Source organism: Phlebotomus papatasi, chromosome 1 (genome assembly GCF_024763615.1).
Source record: "Phlebotomus papatasi isolate M1 chromosome 1, Ppap_2.1, whole genome shotgun sequence".
In the NCBI taxonomy this organism is placed as follows: domain Eukaryota; kingdom Metazoa; phylum Arthropoda; class Insecta; order Diptera; family Psychodidae; genus Phlebotomus; species Phlebotomus papatasi.
This window is the reverse complement of record NC_077222.1, coordinates 34775291-34799896: the sequence shown is the minus strand read 5'-3', so window position 1 is coordinate 34799896 and position 24606 is coordinate 34775291. Positions and strand designations below refer to the sequence as shown.

Here is a 24606-nt window from a genome sequence, read left to right as displayed (position 1 = left end):
TGTTTTGACATTCCAAGGGTGCTGCGATCTAACCTCACTTTTTGCAGTGTTTTGGTACTTTTTGCTGCTGGCTAGAAAAAAGAAATGAGACTTACCTTCTGTTTTCGTCAGTTTACATCCTCCCCAGTGTGGCAGATCAACAAAGGGATGTTTGTCCCCAAGCACGAACCCGTGGCACAGAGTGACATTGCCAAATTGGAGGAATTTCTGCGTGATAAATCGAGGATTCTTGTTTTGACTGGAGCTGGAATATCAACGGAATCGGGTATTTTTTCGGCTTTTTTGCAAGCACTTCCAGAAATTGACCTGTGATTTGTGTTCCAGGAATCCCAGACTATCGATCGGAGGGAGTAGGTCTCTATGCACGCAGCAATAGCCGCCCAATTCAACATCCGGACTTTGTAAAATATGCAGACGTGAGGAAGAGGTATTGGGCTAGGAATTACGTCGGCTGGCCGAGGTTTTCCAGCATAGAACCCAATGCTATCCACCACACGCTGGCGCGATTCGAACGGGAGGGAAGGATCCTGGGCATTGTGACGCAGAACGTGGATTGTCTGCACAACAAAGCCGGGAGTAAGAAGCTCATAGAGATCCATGGAAATGGATACACCGTAATCTGCCTGTCCTGCGACTATTCCATCCCTCGACATGACTTCCAGGACATTCTAAACAGCCTCAATCCCACCCTCGTGACCACAATGACCGACATGCTCCGACCGGATGGAGATGTGGACATTCCTCAAGCCGCTATCGATGCTTTCGTGGTGCCTCCTTGTCCAAAGTGCGGAGGCAATTTGAAACCCAGGATCGTCTTCTTTGGAGACAACGTCCCCCTGAAAACAATCGAAGAGATCGTCCATTGGAATTGCGAGAGTGACGGACTCCTTGTTCTCGGATCAAGTCTCCTGGTCTTCTCAGGCTTTCGTCTTGTCGTCCAGACCAAGGAACTGGGCCTCCCTGTAGCCATCGTTAACATCGGCCCGACCCGTGGCGACGACTATGCTGACCTGAAAATCTCTGCGAAATGCGGTGACATCATCCCACGTCTCTTCGCCACGCGATAACGACACCCCGATCCCACCCCATCCCTCAAGAGGTCAAAAGTTCATTCGTAGTCTGGTTCTCTAATTTATTTATCTCTTATTTGCTCGCTTATGTGATTATTCTCGTGAATACATAGAAATCAATGAATAAAAAAATGCTAGAGGATCTCTAAGTCTTGTCCGGATTCCTCAATGCCCATCGTACGCTAGCCAGGAGATGATGCGCGGGAAGGGGGAGAGAATGGGAGCTGGGATTGTGTCTCGACGGGATTCTCAATTAAAAATATGGGAATCTCAGAGGATGACTCGAGATGAGGGCGCATGGGAGAACATTATAAGAAGTAGTCTGCTTGTGGTTTTTTCGACGGAATGCCTCGACTTTCTTGCGGGGCTGCCTCAAAGATGGTAAAGTCTCTCTGCAGATGCTCGTTCAACTCCAGAATTGCCGCCACATTTCCACAACTGCAGCAAAAAAAAAATTATCAATTTGCAAGCAGGTAATGACAAAAGCCCAATATAAAAAAATGATTTTTTATTTGATTTTCTTGCACAATGTTAAGCCCCAAATAGACTTAAGCTGATCCTCGAGTTAAGAGCTTTGCCTAATGCCTGTTAACTGGCTCAAAATTGATCCAAACCGATTTATAAATCATAGAAAATGACTCAAAATAGCATAGAACTATCTACTGAAATTTAAATGCGAATTTTCGGTTCAGAATCGGTTCATTAGCAACTAAAATCGGTATAGACTTGCCAGAAAATCCAAGACCTTTCCAACGAACCCAAACTTTCCAAAATCGGTTAGGAAATACGCTCTCTAGAGCTTTTTCAACCTTTGACTCTGAAAAATCGTTATGATGAATGATTTAAAAATATTTTTCAAAAAAATATGCAGACAATTTCACTCGTATTTTTTTTACATCTTTCCTTCTCAGCTAATTTCAAGATTTCAGCAAAATTCAGTAGAAAAATATTTAATATTTTATGTAAGAAATTTTGTTTTAATTTGTAATTTAATATTTTTTAATTAAAAGCAATTTTTCTAATACTGGCAACATTTTTTTTCGATTATTGTTTTTTATTCGATGAAAAATAATTAGACTTGTAGACACAAGTTTTTAGTCCAGTTCACGAAGGCCTTTACATTTCTAAACTAAATAATATAAATAAAGAGTTACAGTGATTAATCAAAATCTTATTAGATTTCGTAAAATAAGCTCCCTTAGTTACAAGTTCAATTTTTTTTTGCTAAATTCGATAGATACAGTAGACTCTCACTAATTCGGCTCCTTTATCATCGGGCTACTTTTTAATTCGGGCAGCAGTTAAATTTGAACACAGTTTGTTAACATTTTTCAAATTCGATTATGAATATCGAACACTGAGAAAAAAGAGGGTGCGATTAACTTTTTTTCCTCATAACTTTAACATTTTTTAGGAGTAAAAATATATCAACATTTTTTAATGTTAATTTTACACCTTTTTAAGGATAAAATTAACATGAAAATGGGTAACTTTGACCCCTATACACCTAAAAAGGTTAATATTTACACCGATTTTGGATAAATACTGCAGGGTAAAATTAACATTTCCGGAATGTTAATTTAATTTTTTCGGATTTCTCTCAGTGAATGAAGCAAATATGCTCAAATTTGCCATGTTTTGTCTCAGTTGTGATGTGATTTTGCATTATTAAGGGGCTTTTTGAAATTTACAATTAATATGAGTATGTAAACTTAACCCTCAAACGGGTAAGACCGCCGCTAAGAGCGACAATAAAGGTTTTATTTATTTAAAAGTGCTATAGTGTCCTCGGTAATAGTCTTATTATCTCTTGAAAGTTTGAACTCATTTTGACTCTTCGTTTTGTTGCTATTCCCAGTTTTGTGTGACAGGTCAGAGAAAAAGCAACAAAAAATATTTGTGTAAAAAAACTCATTTCCAATTTCCATAAAAATACCAATTTAAAGTTATCTGACTAAAATAAATTTATTTTTTACTGAAAAATATGTCATTCTACTTTGTATATTTTATTTAAAAAAAATTGATAAAAGTAAAAATGTGAATTTTAGAAGCAAAAAGATTTAAAAAAAAAAAATTATATTTTCTCACCTAGCGCCTAAACTAAAAAAGATAATGAAGAATGGATAGTTTTTTTGACTTTATTGGATCATAATTATACTAGAAAACATTGTTTTAGAACTTTTTTTTTCGCATATTAAAGAAAACACTGTTAGAGGGTTAATATGAGTCACATTTCCTTTTTCTAAACAAAAAGCCACCAGCCAAATTTTTGACTAGTTTACACTCATGGATTTTGGGTTCTTTCAATTTATTTATGAGTAATGACCACACGCTGTTTGTCCGTCTGTCTCTCCGGTCGTTACCGAGCATAGAGGCCAAACGGTTAGAGATAGAGACTTGGGATCTTCGGACTTCGGGCGCTTATAAATTGATCCTGGGACCATCAACATACTCATCATTTGCCCCCTTTTCTCCCTTGCCCCTCCAAAACCATGTTTTTGAGATTTCTCGAAATTGCGTCGTGTGTTCTTTTTCATTTTTGGATATCTTTTAGAGGTTGTCCAAGCGGACAGTTCATCCATGGTCTATATACGAAAATACCATTGAATCGTTTATAATAATGGTTTTGAAGGTTAAAGGTTAATGTGGCTCCAGAGAGCGCATTTATTAATCGAATGGTATCATATTTGGGCTTGTGGGAAAAGTATTGGAATTTCTGGCAAGCCTGAATTGATTCCAATCGATTATGAACCAGTAATAAACCGTTAAATAATTTTATCCGAAATTATATTACTCCTGAAATGCCTGAAATGTATTTTGGGCATTATTTTGACTAATTTATAAATGAGTTCAAATCGGGTGGGAATCGGTAATGAACCGGTTATGAGTCAATAAGTAATTTTCGACTTCGACCGTTTTTTTTTCTTATCAACACTAATACCGTCTTCAGACTAGAGGTTTAGCCCAGTTCCCGAGGGTCTCAAAGCCTTAAACAGCAACCGATTTTATTGATTTTTCAAAATGTAATAGGTCATCTTAATAATGCAGTCCAAAGTCCAAATTTTCCAAAAAATCTTGATTGATAAGATATATTAGAGAAGTTAAGTCATATGGCTAAGCCTTAGGTCTGAAGCCCGTATAAGGGATTCCGGAAGTCGTCGGGAAGCAACAATCACTCAGGGAAACACATTAACTACACAGTAAAAAATTGTGTGAGAAATAAAGTTGTGTATTTGAAAAGTTGTGTAAATTCACAAGCAATATTGAAGCCTTTAAGCCCACTGCAGTGCATTGGTGGGTCAGTAGTGGCGGGATTTGCATCTGTTTCCTGGTGAGACTGAGACTGTCTTCTGGTAAGACTCTCTGGCATATCTGGTGACTCCTGAGGCGCCGTTTTTTTTGCATCTGCGTCAATCATAAGCATTGTGGACAAGCCCTTAAGCCCACTGCAGTGTTTTTGATTTGACGGGGCTCCTGCAGCGCCGCATATTCGTTTTTCTCGGGCCGATTTTCATCGCATTCATCGTGCCTAACAATTGTGATTGTGCTGCAGGGATTAGGTTAGGTTAGTGCTGTTCGTGGTGGTGAGCTGCGCCATCTAGTGTGCTCTAGGAGTGGCATTTCAGCTTCCCGCTTTTTCTCTTGGCTCCCGCTCTGTCGTACGTGGGGCGCGTGGTGCGAGAATTGAAGTGACTGGGCAATTTTCTGTGCACCTATATTGTGAAATTTTGCAATGCCTGCTGTTGAGCGTTGTGGGCTTTGTGCGACGGTTATTGATCGTCGTCATGGATTAGGAATCTTATGCGCTGGGGCCTGTAAAAGACGATACCATGTGCAATGTACCGACCCTCCGCTTACTTCAAGCTCTATTAATGAAGTAATGTACGGATCGACTCCTTGGCATTGCAAAATGTGCATGGATAATAGCCAGAATGGCTCGTCTGTTGGACAGAATCTGTCGGGCGCTCATAATCTGTCTAGGGACTTTTCGCATACTGCTGGGCATGTTGATGTGACACTTAATGCCTTGGTGGCTCGCCTGAGCAAGGTTGAGGGTCTTTGCGAGGCTCTTGCTGAGGAGAACAGGCACCTTCGTAACCAAATGGCAGAGTGTCTTGGGCTCAGAACCAATATTCGGGCAATTGAATACAGGCTTGATTCCGTCGGATCATGGTCTATGACTCCGGGTCCGTTCCCTAATGGCCAGCGATTTTTGGAGGACAGGTTGGAATCAACTTTGTTGAATGAGCGTGAGACGCTTGACCAAAATCGTCGCTCTTCTGGTGTTGTGGGTGATGGAGTTGCTCCGAGTTGCGGGGATGGAGTGCAAAATCTGCGTGAAAAGCTCCTGATACCCAGTCTGAAAACTACTAGTGCTCCTCCGGGAGTTCCTCCACGTCTTGAACCTTCACCTGTTGTCGATGTAGCTGTGGAAGGTAACGGTGAACCTCCTCAGAGTGGCCGGGATCCCAGGCCGGTGATTTGGGGCCGGGCCAAAATGGCTAATGCCTTGCCTATCGCAAGGAATTATCGTTGGCTTTTTTTGTCTCGGTTATCTCGTGAGGTAACGGAGGACCAATTGCGTGGAGAGTTATCGAAGCGACTTTCTTCTGGTCGGACCCCCAAATGTATTTGCCTGACTTCTAAAGCCCCTGCATCTAAAAAGTGTGCATCTTTTCGCGTGGAGTTGACAGATGCTGAGTTTGGGGAGGCGATTTCTCCTGACTTCTGGGAGGAGGGGATTTTGGTGAAACCATTTCTTTTTCGGGCAAGAAAAAAGACTCCTGGAATCAAAGAAAGTGCCCCAACAACTGATATTGACACGGACTCCCGATTTCCAATTGCCGCTGGATCATCGGAAAACTAGACTTGGATATTCTGAAACTCGGGGCGATTCCTCTGTTGGTTTATATAGTGGGTCATCCCTCTCTAACTCTTTGAATTCTAGCTTTTCTTGTAATTCTTTGTTAAATATTAACTTTAGTGACATTTCTGCAGTTTCTGAGGTTCAGCCTGATGATTTAGTTTACGCTGATTCTAATTCTAATTCTCTTTCTATATGCCTAAATAAGCTTACTGCTGATTCTCGTTACGCTTGCATGCTTGCGCATATTAATGCGCGAAGCATCAGGCGCCATGTTGATGAGATTCGAGCTCTTCTTCGAGGCTTTTCGATTTCGGTGCTGTGTGTCTCCGAGACCTGGCTTGATTCCTCTGACTCCATGGAGTCTGTTGGTGCTCGGGACTTTCAGTTCCTCAGGTGTGACAGATCTAATCAAAAAAGGGGAGGTGGTGTTGGCATCTACGTCCGCAATTGCCTCAATTCCTCAGTACTCTGCTCGGGAACATTTGGAAAGCTTGAGTATGTCGGTGCTCGTGCAATTTCTTATAGTGTCACCTTTAATATCTTCACATGTTATAACCCTCCTCCAGTAACAAATCTTGGAGATATTGAATGTTTCCTTGATTTTGTGATGTCTTATGACAACTTCGTTATCATGGGTGACTTTAATGTTAACCTTGCATTACAGACTTCCTTAGCCAAAAGGTTTTTGGCTCTCCTATCAGCACGCTCTCTCTATTATGTGCCGTTCAATCCAACGCGAATGGGGTCACTATTAGACCTTTTAATTCTTCCTTCTTGTGATTCGCAGAAAATCATTCAATTTTGTCAGACTCCTCTTCCAGGAATATCTGATCATGATCTGATTTGCGTTTCATATAGTATGCGTCTCCCTAAACCTAAGAATAAATACAAAACAATATCAGATATTAAAAACTGTGATGCTTCAGCTGCTCGTGCTGCTGCATCGTTAGTTCATTGGGGAGATGTATTCCTGAGTGTTTCGGCCTCCGAGAGGGTTGATAGGTTTACAAATTTATTTATTAGCTTGTTCGAAAGAGTTGTGCCCAGGAAGCGCTTCCTTATTCCTCCTCTTTCCACACCATGGATTGATGACGTCGTAGTAACACTTATTAAACGCCGAGATACAGCCTATAAAAAGTGGAAGCGGTCGGGTTCGCAAAGGGATGAAAGAAGCTTTAAAAAGCTGCGCAATAAAGTTTGTAGCCTTATTAAGGCTCGCAAAAAGCGACATTTTTGTAATAGTCTCAACCCTAAACTCCCTTCCAGAACACTTTGGGCGAATATTAAGAAACTTGGCCTGCGACCCTCCATTTCTCCAAGTGAGAATCATTCTTTTAATGCAAATGATTTTAGTTCCTTTTTCTCGTCCTCCTCAGCTGGTATTTTGGCTTCTCCTTCTCTACCTTCCGCGCCCTGGGAGGGTTTTAGCTTCAGCTGTGTTTCGCAAGAAAATGTGGTTTACGCTATCTCCTGTGTCAAGTCTAGTGCTATGGGGTGTGATGGCGTCTCCCTTGATTTTATTAAAATTCTTCTCCCGGTAATTGTACCAGTGCTCACTGACCTATTCAATCACATTATTGTGACTTCAACTTATCCTGACTGTTGGAAAAGGGCTTTAGTAGTACCTATTCCCAAAATATCTAATCCCAAATCTCTCTCTGATTTTAGGCCAATTAGCCTCCTCTCTTCTCTCTCAAAAGCATTCGAAATCCTCCTTCATGAGCAAATCTCTCAATATTTGACTGACAATGGTATGCTTTGTGAGTTCCAGTCGGGCTTCCGAAAGGGTCACAGCACTACTTCTGCCCTTCTCAGGGTAGCTCATGACATTTCTTCAGCTATCGATCAAGGTCATTTTGTGATTCTAGTTCTGCTAGATTTCACAAAGGCCTTCGACAGTCTTCCTCACGATTTGCTCTGTTATAAATTGTGCTCAATTTTCAAATTCTCATCTTCAGCTGTTGCCCTTATTCGATCTTACTTTTCAGGAAGATCACAAGTTGTCAAATTTGGTGAAGATATTTCACCTCCTGCTTCCCTAAGCAAGGGCATCGGTCAGGGTTCAATTCTTGGCCCTCTCATGTTTTCTCTCTTCATCAATGATTTACCCTCTGTGCTGCTAAATTGCTTTTTTCACCTTTACGCAGATGATCTTCAAATTTATGTTGAGGGTGATCCCTTCAACCCTTCAAATGCCTTTTCTCTAATGAACGCAAATCTTTCCAATATTGAAAATTGGGCTTCATTAAATGGATTAGTATTGAATCCGAAAAAGTCCCAGGCTATTGTTATTTCTAAGAAAGCTCTCTCATTTAATTTTCAACCTCTATACCTACACGGTGAAATTATCCCTTTTGTTGATCAAGTCAAAAACCTTGGTATTATTTTCAACTCTACACTCTCATGGTCTGATCATGCCACATCTATTTGCCGTAAGGTCAACTATTCTCTTTACACTCTTAGACGCTTCCGGGACATTACGCCCTATGACACTCGCTTGATCCTCGCTCGAGCGCTTCTTCTTCCTTTTTTTATCTACGGGGCAGAGCTCTTTTTTGCAGCGGATAGTGACACAATTCGCCGCTTGACAGTGTCCTTTAATGATTGTGTCAGGTATATATGCGGCTTAAGTCGCCGAGATCACATCACTCCTCACAGAAATGTGTTCATTGGTTGTGATCTGCCATCTCTTTTGAGAATGAGAGCTGTTTTATATCTCTTTCACCTGCTGATATATGAATGTCCTAAGTACCTGTCGACTCTTTTGGTTAGGGGGGGTTCGGCCAGGGTTCGGAGTCTTATAGTGCCTAAAGTTAACAGTGATTGCCTTTATCGGACGATTTTTGTGAAAGGCATCACTATTTTTAATTCTCTTCCGTGTGGTAGTCGGAATTCCGCGGATGCTATCCGTGAATTCTTTCTGGCTGAACCTTAGAAGCTTCTATGCTTCTTATTTATCTACTCATTTTTTTTCCTTTTGTTTCTTTTTATTATTAAGATTCTTTTGTTTTCCTTTATTCTGAATTATATTTTGCATTACTTTCTATATGTTCTTTAATCACAATTGTAAGAGGGGTGACCCTATTTTTGTGATTTAAATATATGCATTATTATTATTATTATTATTATATGGTTGTAAATTGTAAAATTACTATCATAGTGGTGGTACGATACTAACATAATGCTAGTAAAATTATGTATTGTGTAAGGAAATTTGTGTATTAGAAAATTTGTGTGAGAACTGTCAAAATTCCATTGTTTACTATTGCAATTTTTCTAAGATTTCAGATAGATTTTGTATTTTTAACTGCCTAATTGTCTTCTAGAATCATTCATTGGATTCTTAAAATGTGCCTCAGTCGTGAAAAATTAGGAATAATTATGTAATAACAGAAAACAGAAGAAGCATCATGTAAATTAGAAAAATTGACGATGCAACTCTTGGCCATTTGCTGAAGAGAAGTAAGCAAGTCGGTAGCGCAGGCAGAAAACACGAGACCATCAACGCAAAGATTATGGGTTCAAGTCTCAGACTCTCTCTTATTTTTTTTCCTTTTTTTATTCTTTTTTTTTCTTAGTTTAATACCGAGACATATCACAGATAATACAAATAAACCGAACAAAATTGCTCTACAATCAAAATTATAGACAGGAAGCCATTTTATAAAATTGAAAATACACAACTTTGCCATTACACAACATTTCCAATACACAAAATTTACAACCATAGCGCTCGTGCAAAAATTACCAACGATAGTGGTTGTAATTTTTTTTACTGTGTATTTCCAAAGCTTTCGGACCCTAAGCCTTCATAAGTGACAAGAGCAAGGAAAAAGGGCCGCTTTTAATAATTCTTTTTAAATAAATTCCATTTTTAGCAATTCACTCAACTATTGTAAACGTTTGTCTGAAACTCGTTCATTGTTATGATCAGGGTTACAAAAGGGCGTAGAGAGCTAGGGCACTATTCCCTACTGTTTTTTTCTTTAATTTATTAGGTTTTGGCACTGTTTAGATCTTTTTCTTCTTGTTTTTTACCTTAAAGAATTGCTTTTAAAATCCGTTTTAAATATTGGTCAACATTTTATAGGCCTTATGACCGGTTTTAGACTTGAAGGTTAGCTTAGGTTCTGAAGTTCTTGAAAACTTGAAATTCTAAATAACAAACAATTTTTGGGTTTATTTGTCTCTAATATTCAATTCTAAATCATAATTTTTTTTGCAAAAATCTTGATTGATAAAAAATTAGACAAGATAAACCATATGGCTAAACGGACTAATGCCCTCTAGACCGATTAGACACACTTAGGGTAAGTGTGCCAAATTTCGGCATAGTTGCGTACAAGAGTTAAAGTCTCAAGTTTGAAATGTAATATTTTAAATACAAATTGATTATTTTATTCTTTCTTTTGTAATGCCAGCTTCAGACTGGAGGTTTAACCCAGTTCCCGAAGGTCTCAAAAATCTAAATAACAAGCAATTTTATTGATTTTTCAAAATCTAATGAATCATTTGCCCTTAATATCCAATCCTAAACAACAATTTCCTAAAAAAAAATCATGCCTGATAAGAAATTAGAGGAGTTAAGCCAGATGGCTAAGTCGGCTAAGTCTTATGTCTGAAGCCCGTATAAGAGTGTTGCTTGGAACCTTGTAAACAGGTTTATCGTCTTTATTTACTCTAAAATCATTCTTAATACATTTTAAAATGAATAAAGATTTAGACATAGCTTTGGTGCCTTATTTCGGACACCTTCATTCTCATAGTTCCTTGCCCTTCGGGAATTCTTCCAATATCTTTTTCACGTCATCTCGTTTGTCGAAGCTACATTTTTGGTTATTCTTTTGCATTGTATAATCTCTAGAGTACGTAAAATCTAAAAGTTCATGGAAATTCGAGGAACAAAAAAGGTGGCCGAAATTGCAAGCTGGTCGGAATTTGGCACACTAACCCTACGACTTAAGCTGAGAAACGGTTTAGTTACTGTGGAAACTTATAGGAATTTAGTCAAGTTATTATTATAATTACAATCAAGTTAAACCGTCTCGCGGCTTAAGTTGTAAGTGTGTCTAGGGCATAAGGTCTGAAACCGGTATTAAACATTTTTAGTGAACCAATTTCACGACTTTTTGATCAAAAATATATCTTAACTCCGGTATTAATTTGACTCTGGTAAAAAAGTATCCTAGCTTTGGACATCCTGATACAGGAATCGGCTTATTATTGATTTTAAATAGTCCAAAAAATCGTTTTGTTGAATTGAAATGGTACTCACCGATAACAATAGTTTGGAGCAGACCACACGGTGAGAACGGTTTCATTGAAGTGCCATTTGTAGCCCTCCATGACGAGCTGATGCGCCCGACAGATCATGTCGATGTCATTGGCTGTGTTGAACTGAGCCACAACATCACTCCCGAACAAATATCCAGCTCCGCGTGGCGAAACGCCCCAGCCCTGCGTGTCCTCGGGATCACTCCACAGCAGATCGCACATGGGTCCATCGTGTGGAACTTCCTGCTTGCGATCGATTGAACGGATCTGATCCAGATACTGAATGGAAGGGCTGAGACCGCCATGAACGCAGAAAATCTTGCCGTCAATGATGGCCGAAAGGCTGAGATAGTCAAAGATCTCAGTGCAGTAGCGCCAGACGGTTACAGAACCGTACTTTCGCATGCACTCATCGTAGAAGCCATAAACCTGTGTGATCTGTCGGGATTCGTGATTGCCACGAATCAGTGTTATTCTGTCCGGATAGCGAACCTTGAGTGCCAGCAGCAGCAGAAAGGTTTCCACGCTGTAATAGCCCCGATCAACAAAATCCCCCATGAACAGGTAATTTGTCTCAGGGACGTCTCCGCCCACTTTAAACAGTTCCTTCAGATCATAGAACTGCCCGTGGATGTCTCCACACACCTAAAACGCCATCCGGAAAGGGGTAAATAGGCTTCCGGAAGATATTTAGCTGGCAGCAGGGGGTAGTATACTTACGGTTACTGGTGAATCCACACGCTGGACATTCCCTTCCTCCACGAGGATCTCCCTGGCCTTTGCACACAATGCCTTCACCTCATTCTCCTTGATGATTTCGCATCGTTTCAGCTGCTCTATCTGCCGATCTAAATCGCTATAGTCAGTCATTGTGGGTGCCTATTTGTCTATTTCTAACTCCTGATACTCCTAAAACTGTACACAATCTCCTGAAAAGACAGAAACAATCCTAATTTACCAAAATCCCTGACAGCTTCCAGAAAATCTCTGGAATTTCCCACATATAATCAATTTTTCCAGGATTTCTCTACAGCAGTGGGTAGAATAGTATCCAGGGGAGAGATTTAGAGAAAGAAATTACCTGAATTTTAAGTACCTATGGGTGAAAATTGTACAATTTCCTAATATTATACGATGCGTCTATAGAAAAAAAAATACAAACGTCAAGCCACGAACCCCACAAAGGGAGTACTGAGGATAATCCATCTGACTGTCCATGGGACAAATCTTGCCTGGTGCGCAGGGCCAGGGCCGAATTTAGAAATGTGGAGGCCCAATGCCCATTGTGGGGACCCAAAAAATCGCAACTTTAAAATTTTATATAATATACATATATCGTTATTCAATGCTACAGGTAAATTTAAGCAACTTTAAGTTTACGTGACATACCCTCTTAAAAACTTGAAGAGAACAGACGCCAAAAATTTTAGGTGAGAAAAAATCAATTAATTAATACAGTGAAACAAGCGTTAATTCAGTGAAACAGTACAAGTCTCCTAAATTCGAACGCTCGGGGGGTATTTTTGACATTTTCACCTCCCAAATTCGAACGATTTTTTCAAAACTAACGAAATTTGTGTGAGATTAAATTGTACTTTGAATCAAATTTCCGTACTTTCTCGCAAGTCTTACTGGTAACATACTTCCTTTTCATTTTACATGACCATAATGTATGTAAACATTCAGGAAGAAGCACATACAGTAGACTCTCTCTCAATCGGGAATATGGGGCAAAATGTCATCCGGTTTAGCGATAGAATTGAGCGTCAAAGCCTTTGTAAATTTCACAAAAAGCCCTCAATTATAAAGAATCACGATAAAATAGGAAGAACTGCAGCGAATTTGATCGAATTAGCTTCATAATTAAACGTGAAAATTGGCAACAAAATTTGTCGCCCGATTGAGAAAGAGCCGATTGAGCGAGAGTCTACTGTAAATATGATTTTCATTCACCAAGAATACGAACTTTCTAACATAACCTCACAATTGACATTTTGAATCCAAACGGCGTTCGAATTTGAGAGATTCAGATTTGAGAGACTCTACTGTATACAAAAGTACATTGTCTAAAATCGAGTGATTAATGAAATATTTCAAGATTTGAAATATTCGATGAAATAATTGCCAATTTAAAGATTTTGACAACATAATGCCTAAAAATAAGAAGCTTAGGAACAAAAGGGTGTTTTTGACGCAAACAAAGTACCAAAAGTCGAAATATCAACGTTAGATAACTTAACATCAGATTAAAAGATTTCTAAAATTTAAAGAAAAAAACGTTCCTTAAGAAATTAAAAATGTTTCGTTTGACAGTATTACAAAAATACCTGTCATTTATATCCTTCAATTAAAAAAAAAACAAGAAAACTGATCAAAATCAAACAAAATACTAAAATTTTGAAAAATTAATTAAAATCAATACATAGAAAATAGAAATTACTTTGTCAAACATTAACAAATCTATTGAAATCATCTTACGACTTTTAATTTAAAAGGTCTGTGATTTCAGAGATGAAAAAGATACGTGCAATCTTGAAATATGCATTACAATGAAAGCATAATTTTTTGAATCAAATTAAAAAAAAACAAATGTAAACAAATAACACAAATGTAATTATGTAACCGTTCGGCTATATGGATCTTTTTTGAATCCGACAGCCGTACAAATTAAAATGAAAAAAATAAAGAAGAAGAAGAAGAAGAAGTTTACGTGAGACCTACGACTTTTCTTTTACTACTCGAAACGACTCGAACTCTATCGAAAAAAAATAACAAACATTACAAACCCTCGGCTTTTTTGCCTATGATATGATAGTTGCAGATACACAGTGAAGAGCCCAAACGAGTACATTTTTCTAAAAAAAAATCTGGAACGTTTAAAATTAAAACGTATTCTCTAAGTAATACGAGTTATAGAACTTAGAATTCATAAAATCTGCTTATAACGCTCTTGAGCCGTCTCTGTGACTACTAAAAGTAAAGTGGTGAACTCTTAATGGGTTTATGAGATTCTACAGAAATTTGAACATAAAATTCTCATTATAAGCCTTGTGAAGGTGTATTAAAAGATTTGTGAAGCCTTGGTTCTATAAGGCAGCTATTTTGTTTCATGACTTTCTTGGGTGGTAAAGAAATTTAAATTAAATTCAATCTTTCGGAGGATTTCGTAAGCTGAAAGCTTGCTAAAGCCACCAAGAAAACTTTTCCTTGTAGAAAATTATGGGAAATTGATCAAAAATGGAATGGAAAATGCTCTTTACGAATCTCAAAAGCTTTTTGATTTTTTTTTTCAAAAATTCAATGCTAGCCCTATTGTGATTATTTACAGTTTAGTTTAGAGCCTAATGAGGAAAGTTTTAGCGAGATATTCCCTAATACTTCTTTGAAGGCGACATCGTACCTTCCTTTGAGAAAAGTTGATCAAAATTTTACCCAAAATTCCTTTAAAAGCATATTTTGAAGATTTTGAAAATTAGGTTTTGCACAAGAATTTGGCAAAAAAATAAGTTTTCAAAACATGTAAAAAAAATACTATAATGTGATTTAAATTTTTGAGGTCAGGTCTAATGGCCTCTGCTCGACACATTGGGAGCAATTTTCGTCAAAAAAAAATTGCTTTTTGAAGGACATTGTCTGCAGCGCTGTAGGTGGAAACATCTGAATTCTGTTAAAAAATGAATTTTTTTTACAAAAATTACTCCCAATGTGTAGAGGCCCTAATATATCCAAATATGGCTTAAAATTGTAAATATTTAATTTATTTCCCATATTGAGATTCTAAAATCACTATTTCTCAAAATAAAAATTTGTTCAGTAGAGTTAAAAAGTTTCAAATTACAATAAAAATGACTGGTTTGTAATATCTTTTACTTAGAGTTGAATTGCAAAATATTTGAATAAGTTAAACCAATGTATGGTTAAAATACTGATCTTAAAGAGGCTCAGTGGATCCAATAGATAAAATTAAGTGTCTTAGGTGTCTTATAAACTTAAAAAAAATGTATTTACAAATTTATTTTAGAGAGCTGTTCAAGGGAAAGGTCCCATCAAAATTGTCTCTTTGCTACCACGTACAGTAGACTTTCGCTTATCCGTGAGAGCGGGACCAAATGTCACACGGATTTTGAGATTGATACACATCAAATTGTTCGAAATCCAACGATTTTTTATTTACATTGAAAATTTGTGGAGTGAATTCTGACTTGACTGAATTGACATTGTCTCTAAACATGCGTACTGTCCAAAAAAGTTACAGTGAGAAAGAATTACAGTAGATAGAACACATTTGCTTTAACAAAAAACCCAAAACGGGGACAATTATGTCAACAAAATTTTTAAAATTCAACTGTCTCACGGACTTTTCTATGTCACCCGGTAAAAGAGTCCACGGATAAGCGAGAGTCTACTGTATATCCGCCACTTGAATCAGACAACTTCGGTGAAATATAATATCATTGAAATTTTGCGTTATTTGAACTCTGATTCAAAACAATTATCTAAATTTAACAAAAATATAGAAAACAAAAAATATGTAAAAAAAAAGTTAAAATCCGAGAGCACAATGCATTTCTCCCCATAAGTTAGACCATTAAAAAAACTTTATTATTGTGAGTAAATTATGCGAAATTACTTTTGGGATTGAGCACATTGTTTTATTTATTTTTTTTTCTTATTGTATTTAGCGATTCTTTACCCTCTAACGGGTAAGACCGCCTCCAGACGGTCTTCACAAAAATAGTGTCCTCGGTAAGTCTTATAAACATCTCTTGAAAGTTTGAACTCATTTTGACTCTTCGTTTTGTTGCTATCCCCAGTTTTGTGTGACAGGTCAGAGAAAAAGCAACTGAAAATATTTTTGCAAAAAAACTCATTTCCAATTTCCATAAAAATACCGCTTTAAAGTTATCTGACTTAAATAAATTTATTTTTTTACTGAAAGATATGTCATTCTACTTTGAATATTTTATTTAAAAAATTTGAAAAAACTAAAAATGTGAATTTTAGAAGCAAAAAGAGTTTCAAAAAAATTTTATATTTTCTCACCTAGCGCCTAAACTAAAAAGATAATGAAGAATGGATGGTTTTTTCGACTTTATTGGATCATAATTATCCTAGAAAATATTGTTTTAGAACTTTTCTTCGCATATTAAAGAAAATACCGTTAGAGGGTTAACAATATTATAAATAAAATAACGATTTTGAGTGGGGCCCTCAGGACGAAAAAAAGGAAAACCGGGAAAACCTTTTCGAAAATGCAAGCCGTTTCAAAGTTTTTTTTTTATATTTTTGTATATTAAATGCTTTAATCGTTAATACTTAAAGCAGGTTAAATTGTAGTTTTTCTTTGTAATAATTTTTATTTTGTGGCCATTGTGACTATAGTAAACTTCTTAAATGTTGAGGCCCTTAAAATGTAGGGGCCCGGTGCCATAGCCTCGGGGAACCCACCTAAATGCGGCACTGCTGGTGCGCATAGATCTATTTCTGCAATTTAAATGCACTTTACTGGAAATCTCTTTGAATGACTACAACAAAATCAAACAAATTAAGTAAAAACCTACTGTGATTAAGATTTTATAAATATTTTATTGTTAAATTCTTCATATGTAATTGTGATATAGAAACTCCGCGGATTATTCGCAGAAACTTCCATTGCTGGATTACTCGACGAATTCCATTATCCAGCTTTATCCAGAGTGACCCACAGTACACTGCACGAAAAATCACCAGCCGCGAAATGGAAATATTTTCCAGAAGAGTTTTTGCTGATTTTTCCATACTTTTCAGAATTTTCCAGGGCAATTGACTTTCAAAATTGAATTTTGAGCCCCAAATTGAGGTATTCAAGCTGATTTTCCAGACTGACAGTCTCTGAAGCCGCCGAAAACCCCAATTTTCCATGAAAGTCGCACAATCCCCTGAAAAACTCTGATTTTTCTATATTTCCACTATCAGCCGACCTCTTATCAATTATTTGTTCTCATCGTTGGTGTCTAATAAATCCCCAATTGCGGAAATATTGTGATTAATTGCGATAAAGAGCTGGGAAAATGGTGTTTTTCTCATCTAGAAGGGAGCTTTTCTAATTGGAGTATGCGCATTAGATGATGGCTATGTGTGAGTGAAATTGGGATTATAGAATTTTGACGGACGCCATACATTTTCAGCGCGGTCTTCATGGAGAGTTTTGTGGAAAAGTGCCGACTGTTTTGCTAATTTTACCATCAAAAAAATCCCTCTGAGGTGCAGAAAAAGGCAGAAAGATTGCAAGGAAGGACTTAGTGTGCCGGAAAGTGTAGTGTACCTTGGTTTTGAGCATTTGTTCAGTTGATTTTCAGGGTGTTTTTCTCACGCGACCCTCATTTGTGGTTTTTGTGGTATTTTCCCCGAGAAAAAAGGTGCAGTAGGTGAAATATCCAGTAGTAGTTCATTGTGCTAAGTGCAGAGTAAATATTTACGATTGTTGGAATTAGAGGAAATACCCGTGAGTGTCACTGCAAAGGAGAGAAATTGATAAGGCCAGTGATTTTCGTCGTGCATCAGCGAGCGCTTGGATAAAAGAAAAACAACAGTGAGGAGGGAAGTCGAGAGAGACGCAGGAAAAACATGGGGAATATTCACACAGTCGGACCAAATGAGGCTCTCATCGTCTCAGGTGAGTCACCGCATTGATACCCCCGGACGGCACAAGTTGCCCATGATGAAGCCCCAAAAGTCCCTCAGGGATAGTCTGTCCAATGACGTCACTCCTCCTTTGATAACGCATTGCTTTTAATACACAAGAAGCGCCTCACTCTCGTCCTCAATGAATGAGGCAAAAGAGTAAATATTCATACGATGTCATTTCTATTTAACGACCGTTTCCGCCCCATGAACACCCCCTGAGGGTGATGACACAAAAAAAAAGACAAACTCCCGGAGGGAGGAGACAAAAGAGGAAAATTTGCGTAAAACGCCAGAGAGACGCTCGCACTTTTCTATTTTTAGATCCTCAACAACTCTTTAATGCTCTCTTTCTCAACCCTCTGCCTTCAACGCACAATATTGTATTTCTCAATGTGTCTTATCAAAAAAACAAAAAGCTGTGGCAGGACAAATTGAACACGAGTCATTCTTGTTGATTGCGACATTGACAAGAAATTATCGCGTATTTCACGAGTTCTGCTATCACTGATGCTTTATCATTTGGTGATGTACAGTGTATTGTGCGGATTTGTTGAGTAATTTGGAGATTTTATCACACTTGAATACGCAATTCCATCGACCGGAAATATATGGTCCAATTTGGTCAGCCACTCAAAAGAGACACATTGCGAAAAATCCATCATTATGCAAAGCGCTTTTTGCTGTATCAGTTGAAAGTTTTTATATAATTTCCGGATGACAAAGTTCTAGTAATACACGGATGAAAGCACTTTTGCAGAATCCGGATGTAGGATACGGCTCTCCTGATTGGAAATCTGTTCTAAATAATCTCAAATGAAGTTGCTTTTATTTATAGGGGATTGTAGGGTAATTTCAGTTTGATTAACATTTTTTACATGCTATGGAAAATGGGCAGTTTCTATATAATTCTATATTGCTTTTGAAGGAGACACTTAAAAAATTTCACCACTTTCGATCAGTATCATAGTGTCAAGGTAGAGGTTTCCAACCGGTGCTGGTCAAAATTTCTAAAGCCAAAATTTCGAAAAGGTTAAAATCCTGAAAGTCAAAATATTGAATGTCTCAAAATCCTGAAAAAGAATCCCGAAAATCCAAAATTCTGAATCATCCAAAATCCTGAAAAGCCGAAATTTCGAATGTGCGAAAATCCAGAATGAGTCAAAATCCGAAGATCCAAAATCCTGAATGAGCCAGAATCCGGAAAAAACGAAATTTCGAATGAGCGAAAATCCAGAATGTGTCGAAATGCCGAATGAGTCAAAATCCCGAAAATTCAAAATTCTGAATCATCCAAAATTCTAAAAAGCCGAAATTTCGAATAAAAGAAAATCCAGAATGTGTCGAAATCCCGAATGTGTCAAAATCCCGAAAATCAAAATCCTGAATGATCCAGAATCCTGAAAACTGGAAATTTCGAATGAGCAAAATGCAGTATGGGTTGAAATTCCGAATTTATCGAAATCCCGAATGAGTCAAATCCCGAAAATCTAAAACCCCGAAAGCCAAAATCATGAAATTATACGGACGATAAATGTGTCGAATAATTTTCCAAAACACAAAATATGTCTTTTGTTGGGGTCAAAATCTTTCTTAGGGTGGGTGCAATCAGGGGAATACCCTATAACACGTTTAGGCGATTTTGAGTTTTTCAGAATTTTGGCTTTTTTGGTTTTGACCTGTTCGGGATTTCGATCCATTCGAAATTTTAGCCTATTTAAAATTTTTGTCTATTCGAAGTTTTGACTTTTCGGAATTTTGACTCATTCGAGATTTAGGCTTTTCGGGATTTCTACCCATTCCGGATTTTGACTTTTCGGGATTTCAACTTATGTTAGGATTTTGAATTTCGGGATTTTGGATTTTCATTTTGCTTTTTAGGACTTTGACTGACTGGGCTTTTTTTAGAACATGCCTCACATTTTAAAAATATTTAGCTTTAGCTGTTAAAATGGAATGCAACTGTACATAATACGCAATATTCCTGGTTTGGAGAGAAATATTCCCATTTTTGTTTTAACAATATTTCTTTCTTATGCAACTTTTAGTTCCAAAACATTAGAAAATCTTTCTGAACCGATTTACAAAACGGTTTTTTTTTTTAAAAATATTTTCGTATGCTGTATGGCTACTCGAGTAGGCTCGACAAATTTTGCCATATATCAAAATCCATATTGGCATTCCCTAGATCTCGAGCCTTGAACATTATATTTTGGAAAAGTTTTGTACTCGTATTCGACTGATTGGGAGTAAAAATTACATAGTTTAACCACTTATCACCACTTTTAGGAAAAATTGAAATTAATTGCATTATAACTTTTGACTACTTATTATCAGATAACTCAAATTTGACACAAAGCTCCTTAGATATATTGACTCTAGATTCGTAAAACAATTGTCTTACAATTTAACGCGGAAGTACCTAAAAACTGATTTTTATTAACAATGCAAAAATAACCACTTCGTCGCCACTTTTTACCACTTTTCGCCAGTTTGGTTATCACTCCTCGTCACCCACTTGGAAAAGTTCAAACTCGATTATTTTGAGCAATAAGATGCAAAGAATACGTTTAGAATTTCTTTTTCCTCATGATCACCTTATTATTACTCACATTAAATGATTTTTCTTCACTTTTATTTGAGAAATCAAATTATTAGATTATTGCAGAAAGTAAACAAGTAGATTTGACAATTGAGAATCTATGAAGTGAAGTTAGCGTCGCGTATTGAAAAGCTATGGCGACAGGTGGTGAATCAATTTTAAAATATTACCACTTTCCGCCATGGCTCATTTTTAAATAAAAATTATATAAAATGAAATATTAACTAACTAAATACAAATTTTATGCATTCGCCGAATATAATTAAATGTTCAATAGGCAAATTACTTATTCAAAAGTTAAATTTTGTTCGATAAAAGTTTCATGACACTTACTATATTTGGTAAGAAATATTGGATTCGATGCACTTGCTTAAAATATTCCTCTAAAAAATGCTCAAACATTTAAATTCAAAACAAAAAATTAGTGTTTTCCGCCTCTATACGTAGCAGCAATGAAAATACAAGTAACTTTGCGGCTCATTTATTTCATAAATCGTGGAAAATAGCGATTACAATATACGTGGCGAGAAGTGGGGCACTGGCTGGTGAGAAGTGGTGATTCCACCCTAATTCTTATATTGCGTAATTCTTCAAAACAGTCGAGGGTTTGACAGCTATCATCCGCGTATATCGTGGTTTCGGATATCGAAATTACATGTGTTAGATCTTCTGGTATTAGAGCCTATAAAAATTGGTAAAACTAGTTTAAGACAGGCGATTTAATCTTGTTTCCGTATGTCTCGAAATTCCAAATAAAACAATTAATTTTTATGATTTTTTTTAAATCTAAATAAGGATCATTAACTGCGTAGTAGTAATCTCAATTGATAATGTTTCTAAAAATCATATTTGATGAGAAATTAAAGAAGTTAAGCCATATGGTTAAAGGAGCTAAACCTCAGGACTAAAGCTCGTATAATAGCGTCAGTTAGCTCTTTGGCGGTTATGCCTTGGACACACTTATGACTTAATAAGCCGAGAGATGGCTTAATGTAATTATAATCAAAATAATGATCAGATTGATTAGATTACATTTCCATCAGTTTGTGACTAATCCGTCTCTCGGCTTAGTGGGAAACCGATGGGAATTTAGTCACATAATTTTTTTTATTATTATTACGTTAAGTCGTCTCTCGGCTTAAGTCGTAAATGTGTCTAGGGTCTAGGGCTAGGGCATTACATGCAATTCTTGACTCTCACAGTTGTGCTTTCGAAATTCGTCTTGTGCAAAGAACTTAAGCAAATTTACACAAAAGCAATTAAATGTTTGTCCAATCCGTTTGATTTTTAAATAAATTGTATTATTCCTATATTTTATTACCCTATAAATATTTTGAATTTTTTAAACAAACTCCTCTAATTAGATTTTCAATATAACATAACAATTAAGAAAAGATGAAATTTAATTTTATATCTATGAATAAATCCTTTAATCAAATTGATAATAATATTTTCACTCAATGGGTGAATTCTATTTATGGACTTTTACCTACTCAGCACCCCTCTTTAATTGTTGTGTGAATAATATACGTTAGGGAGTGTTTTGTGCAGCAGGAAAAGAACGCAGGAAATCCTGCTACCACATCGTCAGCCATGAAAAAAACCCAACATAAATCGATGGACTTGTGTAGTGTAGGAATTAATCGAATTCTAGCCAGAGTTTCAATTTACCATAACTCAATTGGATTATAATGTATGATAGAATGACACAATGGGATGTAAATTCTGATGTCAAATCGATAGACAAGCGCTTCATTAAAATACAATATTACTAACCACAATTATATTAAAACACTCCAATCAAAACTTTTGAAGGATAATCACATGAAATATCAATCGGAAATTTTATTAAAAATTTATGAGAATCTAACAAAAAAAGGTATATAGGATATCTTATGTGCGTCTATCGTATTCAAGTGTCGAAAAAGAGAGTGCTCTATTTATAGAAGAAGTATTACTTTCTCGAGGGTTTTCGTAAATAATCCCCAAAGAAGTGTTCAAAAGTTTCTCCAGACACATAAGTGCTCTTCTTAAGTGAAATAAAACCCTGAATCATTCATTTTGATTGCACAGTTATGCAGTAAGTTTTCTGCCAAAAAAAATTGAGGAAAAAACTTCACTCAATGTTCTGCCAAAATGCAACACCGTCCAAGTCTCCGTCATACTACATTACTGACGTTTTTTGTAGTCCGAAATACTGTTGAATTTCTCATGTACAACACTGAAAAAATATTCATAAATTTTATGAGAAGTCAACAGAGGTCAATGTAATGTCTGAATTCTGAAGAACTCTAAAGGCAAATTATATGCTACATATGTGTATTTGCATAAGACAAACTTTGTCTTAAGACAAAAGTTTGCTAAATATGATACCAATTAGCAAAATTTATTTAACGAACTTCCAATTCGCAAGCCTTTCTTTTGAACTTGATGGAAATTGCCAAAAAAGACTGTTTCTTCACACAAGACAGAACATCAACAATATTCTCTTTTTCTTTGGACAATTAACAGAATCACAAATTGATGAGCAATAAACTATCACGCAAAGTACAAAACAGTTCTCAAGCAGGTTCTCTCAGACAAAAAAATAATCTTTCACGTCAAGTCAAATCATCAATTCCGTAAAATTCTCACGTGCATTTTTATTGTAGAATCATCCACCTTAAGAAATGCCATAAATTTCGGCAAATAATGAAAAGAACGTTTTGGAAATTAATTCCCAAGTGAAGGAACAGATTTTAATAATAAGCAGTTTTTTCTATCCTTGAAGCATAAATTACAATGGAATTTAAAAAGTTTAAAAGTTATATTTTAGTATAGGGTAAGGGCTTATAATTTTGCCCAGTCTGCTTATAAGCATCGATGTTTCAAGTTTGAAGTGCGATATTTTCGATACTAACTGACTTTTTTTGTTACTCTCTTTTCCGAAGGGTTGTTTAGAAACTTGGCAAGCTATTTATCGTCTTATTTTTACTAAAATTAGTTTTAATACGCTTAAAAATGAATTGATATGTAGAGGTGAATTTGACTCTTATTTTGGACAACTTAGTTATTAATTTGGACAACTTGGCTGTAAATTTGGACAGCTAATCTGCCTCAACAGGATGCCCATTGTTCTTCATTTGATGAACCAATCTTACCAAGTCCTCTTCCTGTTCATGTAAGGGAAACGTAGAATGTCACAAGAAGTCCGGAAACTTTCCATATCATTCATTAAAGTGAGTTGACTTCGGTACTCCAAGTACGTGCGGATTCGCTCATTCCCTGGCCTTTCCGGGAGCCTTTCAAAGCATTTCTCGCTATATCTCTTTCATAGAGATGATGCTCCTTTGTTTTCTTCAGGCATTTGTCCAACCTAGTCATCACAAAAGCTAAAACTTCACGAAATTTCGTAAGAAAGACACCTGTCCAAAATAAGGACTATCACCACACTGGTGAATGTCTTAGAAAATTTCCCATTTTTCACACGAAAAATCTAATTCACAAGGCAAATGTCACTTCAGGTCAAATGTACAAATCACCACTAACGTGAATCAACACAATTTTCAATGAATATTCAATAATATCACTCAAAAAAGCGAAGAAACATTGTTAGTACTTCATCACAGCTAAATAAGACTGAAGTAAATACGAAGTTCTGTCATATTTCTCGTAAGCAATTGCTCACACTGAATTTTCAACAAAGCAATTTTAACTCAAATCATATTCAAAATTTAACGTATTTAGTGTTAAAATCTTCCAAAAAGAATAAATATTTAGGTAGAATTCATTATTCATCAAATATTGGAATAAAAATCCATCATTTTAATCAATTTATTTTTAGTGTCCAATTTTATCCTCAAAGTGTCCAAAATAAGAAACTGGATAAAATTATGAGCCTTTCCCCTATCTTATGTTCAAAATCTTTAATGCTAATTATGACTTTCCTACTAAAATTAAGGGAACGCATGTCATTCAAAAGTTTTATTAGCAAAAGGGCTGTTAAAAGTGTATAAAAATTAATTTTTCCAATTATTAATTAACAATCAATTTTATGGACATTAAAAATTCAATTTAAATGTACTTAACTGATTACATCAAATTTTGAAATTTAAACGCAGAATTGAATGCATATTAAAATAAACGATTGT

At 36.4% G+C, this 24606-nt stretch overlaps 3 protein-coding genes across 6 annotated transcripts in view; 2 read left to right on the top strand and 1 right to left on the bottom strand.

Annotated features, from left to right (window-relative positions):
- The first annotated feature begins 25 nt into the window (after positions 1–25).
- On the top strand, positions 26–1212 carry LOC129798931 (NAD-dependent protein deacylase Sirt4). The gene is made up of 2 exons (XM_055842441.1): positions 26–265; positions 325–1212. The coding sequence occupies exons 1-2, from the start codon at positions 85–87 to the stop codon at positions 1065–1067; spliced, it is 924 nt and encodes a 307-aa protein (XP_055698416.1). The 5' UTR covers positions 26–84; the 3' UTR covers positions 1068–1212.
- LOC129798930 (serine/threonine-protein phosphatase 4 catalytic subunit) lies at positions 1116–12404 on the bottom strand. Its single transcript, XM_055842440.1, has 4 exons — positions 12293–12404; positions 11932–12140; positions 11213–11856; positions 1116–1508 (listed from the first exon to the last, which is right to left on the bottom strand). The coding sequence occupies exons 2-4, from the start codon at positions 12079–12081 to the stop codon at positions 1379–1381; spliced, it is 924 nt and encodes a 307-aa protein (XP_055698415.1). The 5' UTR covers positions 12082–12140; positions 12293–12404; the 3' UTR covers positions 1116–1378.
- A 4512-nt stretch (positions 12405–16916) lies between these two features.
- Positions 16917–24606, top strand: part of LOC129798925 (flotillin-2) — a 217030-nt gene continuing 209340 nt past the window's right edge. For 2 of the 4 annotated variants that reach the window (XM_055842434.1, XM_055842432.1), the window contains exon 1: positions 16917–17866. In XM_055842434.1, the coding sequence (XP_055698409.1) occupies positions 17818–17866 (49 nt within the window). In that variant the 5' untranslated portion in view covers positions 16917–17817. The remainder of the gene's footprint in view (positions 17867–24606) is intronic. The other 2 variants (XM_055842431.1, XM_055842433.1) reach the window with 2 other exon arrangements.

Bases quoted from the DNA above. Each gene is read 5' to 3' on its own strand.
- LOC129798931 (XM_055842441.1), top strand. From the start codon at position 85: ATGAGACTTACCTTCTGTTTTCGTCAGTTTACATCCTCCCCAGTGTGG. The intron at 266-324 runs GTATTTTTTCGG...TTTGTGTTCCAG, and splicing joins TGGAATATCAACGGAATCGG to GAATCCCAGACTATCGATCG.
- LOC129798930 (XM_055842440.1), bottom strand. From the start codon at position 12,081: ATGACTGACTATAGCGATTTAGATCGGCAGATAGAGCAGCTGAAACGA. The intron at 11,857-11,931 runs GTAAGTATACTA...ATGGCGTTTTAG, and splicing joins GTGTGGATTCACCAGTAACC to GTGTGTGGAGACATCCACGG. The intron at 1,509-11,212 runs GTGAGTACCATT...TTTTTGCTGCAG, and splicing joins GCTCCAAACTATTGTTATCG to TTGTGGAAATGTGGCGGCAA.